The sequence below is a fragment of the Lactuca virosa genome, chromosome 1 (assembly GCF_052849685.1).
Source record: "Lactuca virosa cultivar CGN04683 chromosome 1, Lactuca_virosa_CGN04683_v6, whole genome shotgun sequence".
NCBI lineage: Eukaryota > Viridiplantae > Streptophyta > Magnoliopsida > Asterales > Asteraceae > Lactuca > Lactuca virosa.
In genome coordinates this window covers 41127027-41128596 of record NC_136426.1, presented here as the reverse complement: position 1 = coordinate 41128596, position 1570 = coordinate 41127027, and the positions used below count along the sequence as shown (strand labels likewise).

General features: G+C 33.4%; 1 protein-coding gene across 1 annotated transcript; it reads left to right on the top strand.

Moving 5' to 3' along the window:
• Positions 1–616: 616 nt before the first annotated feature.
• Positions 617–1361, top strand: LOC145113191 (zinc finger BED domain-containing protein DAYSLEEPER-like). Its single transcript, XM_079049312.1, has 3 exons — positions 617–866; positions 959–1141; positions 1297–1361. Exons 1-3 carry the CDS (start codon positions 617–619, stop codon positions 1359–1361), a joined length of 498 nt encoding a protein of 165 aa, XP_078905438.1.
• Positions 1362–1570: the final 209 nt, after the last annotated feature.

The following is a 1570-nucleotide window of genomic DNA, read 5'->3' as shown; positions in this document are numbered from 1 at the left end:
TTGTTAGATTGTTTGATAGAATGGAATTTAGATAGAAAATTATCAACTTTAACTGTTGATAATTGTTCAACAAATGATTGCATGATTGAACTGATGACAGAAAAAATGCCTTCTGATGGGTTGATTTTAGGTCGAGAGTTGTTTCATATGCGATGTGCGGCGCATATTTTAAACTTAATTGTGAGAAGTGGGTTGGATTCCTTTAAGGGGATTGAGAAAGTTCGTGAGAGTGTTTCTTTTTGGACAGCAACACCAAAAAGAATGGAGACATTTGAACAAAATGTAAAACAATCAGGTGTTATTTGTGGAAAAAAAAATCGCCCTTGACTGCAAAACACGCTGGAATTCTACATACTTGATGCTTGCTACTGCCGTGAAATACAAAAAAGTCGTCTCCAGGTTAAAAAATCGTGAGCCCCAATATAAGAGTTTACCTAATGAAAGTGATTGGGATTTGGCTAATGAACTTTGCGACAGACTGAAGATCTTTTATAGTGTTACAGAATTGTTTTTCGGGAACAAAATATCCTACCACTAACATTTTTTCCCTAAAATTTGCGAAATAAAGTTAGCTTTAAAGAAATGGGTTGACTCCAAGTTCATTGAAGTTAGTACAATGGCATCAAGTATGGTTACAAAATTTGATAAGTATTGGGAAGACAGTTATGGGGTGATGTCTATGGCTACCATCTTGGATCCTAGGTTTAAGATGAAAATCCTAGAGTACTTTTTCCCTTTTATCTATGGAGATGATAAAGCAAAAGTTCATCTATTGAATGTGAAAACAATTTGTGAGGGTATATATCAACAATATGATTCAAGATGTGTAAGCCAAACAAGCAGTGATGATAGTGTCCCCACTTCTAGTACTCAAAATGCAACTCCCAGAGTTGAGACAAAATCATTAGATGCTTTTTTTCATGGAATTCTTCTAGTAGTGTTGTTTGTGGAAAAACAGGGCTAGAATTGTACTTAGAAGAAATAACTTTACCGAAGAGTCATGATTTTGATATTTTAGCTTGGTGGAAGCTAAATGCTATTAAACATCCTACTTTGAGTGTGATTGCAAGAGACATATTGGCTATTCCCATCTCTAACGTTGCTTCAGAGTCTTCCTTTTCTACTAGTGGTAGAATTGTTGGTACACATTGTAGTAAACTTCTTCCAAAAACAATTGAAGCTATAATATGCACCCAAAATTGGTTATCTGGCGGGAAAAAGGTATGCATTTTGTTGTTATTTGTTGTTTGTTATATCATTTCCATATTAATGTTGTTTACTATAACATTTTTATAGGTAGTCTTGTGGATGGTGGCGATGACTTAAATTTTGATGAAGATGAAGAGAAAGATGGAAAGTAGAATGATTTTGTGTTATAGTAATCATTGATGTTTCTTTGAATTTATCGTAATCGTACATTAGTTTTTGGTTTGTAACTTTGGATTTATTGATCTTTTTTGGAACTTAATCAGTCGAGTCGATAGATTTGGATATATTGTGGTTTTTTGGAACTTTATCGTAATCATTCATGTTTCTTTGATTTTTTTTTTTGGTTTGTAAGTTGTAACTT

What these genes read in the sequence shown, in the direction of transcription:
- LOC145113191 (XM_079049312.1), top strand. Translation starts at nt 617, where the DNA reads ATGGCATCAAGTATGGTTACAAAATTTGATAAGTATTGGGAAGACAGT. An exon ending in TGATAGTGTCCCCACTTCTA is followed by an intron (nt 867 to 958) that starts GTACTCAAAATG and finishes GTGGAAAAACAG; the next exon opens with GGCTAGAATTGTACTTAGAA. An exon ending in TACTAGTGGTAGAATTGTTG is followed by an intron (nt 1,142 to 1,296) that starts GTACACATTGTA and finishes ACATTTTTATAG; the next exon opens with GTAGTCTTGTGGATGGTGGC.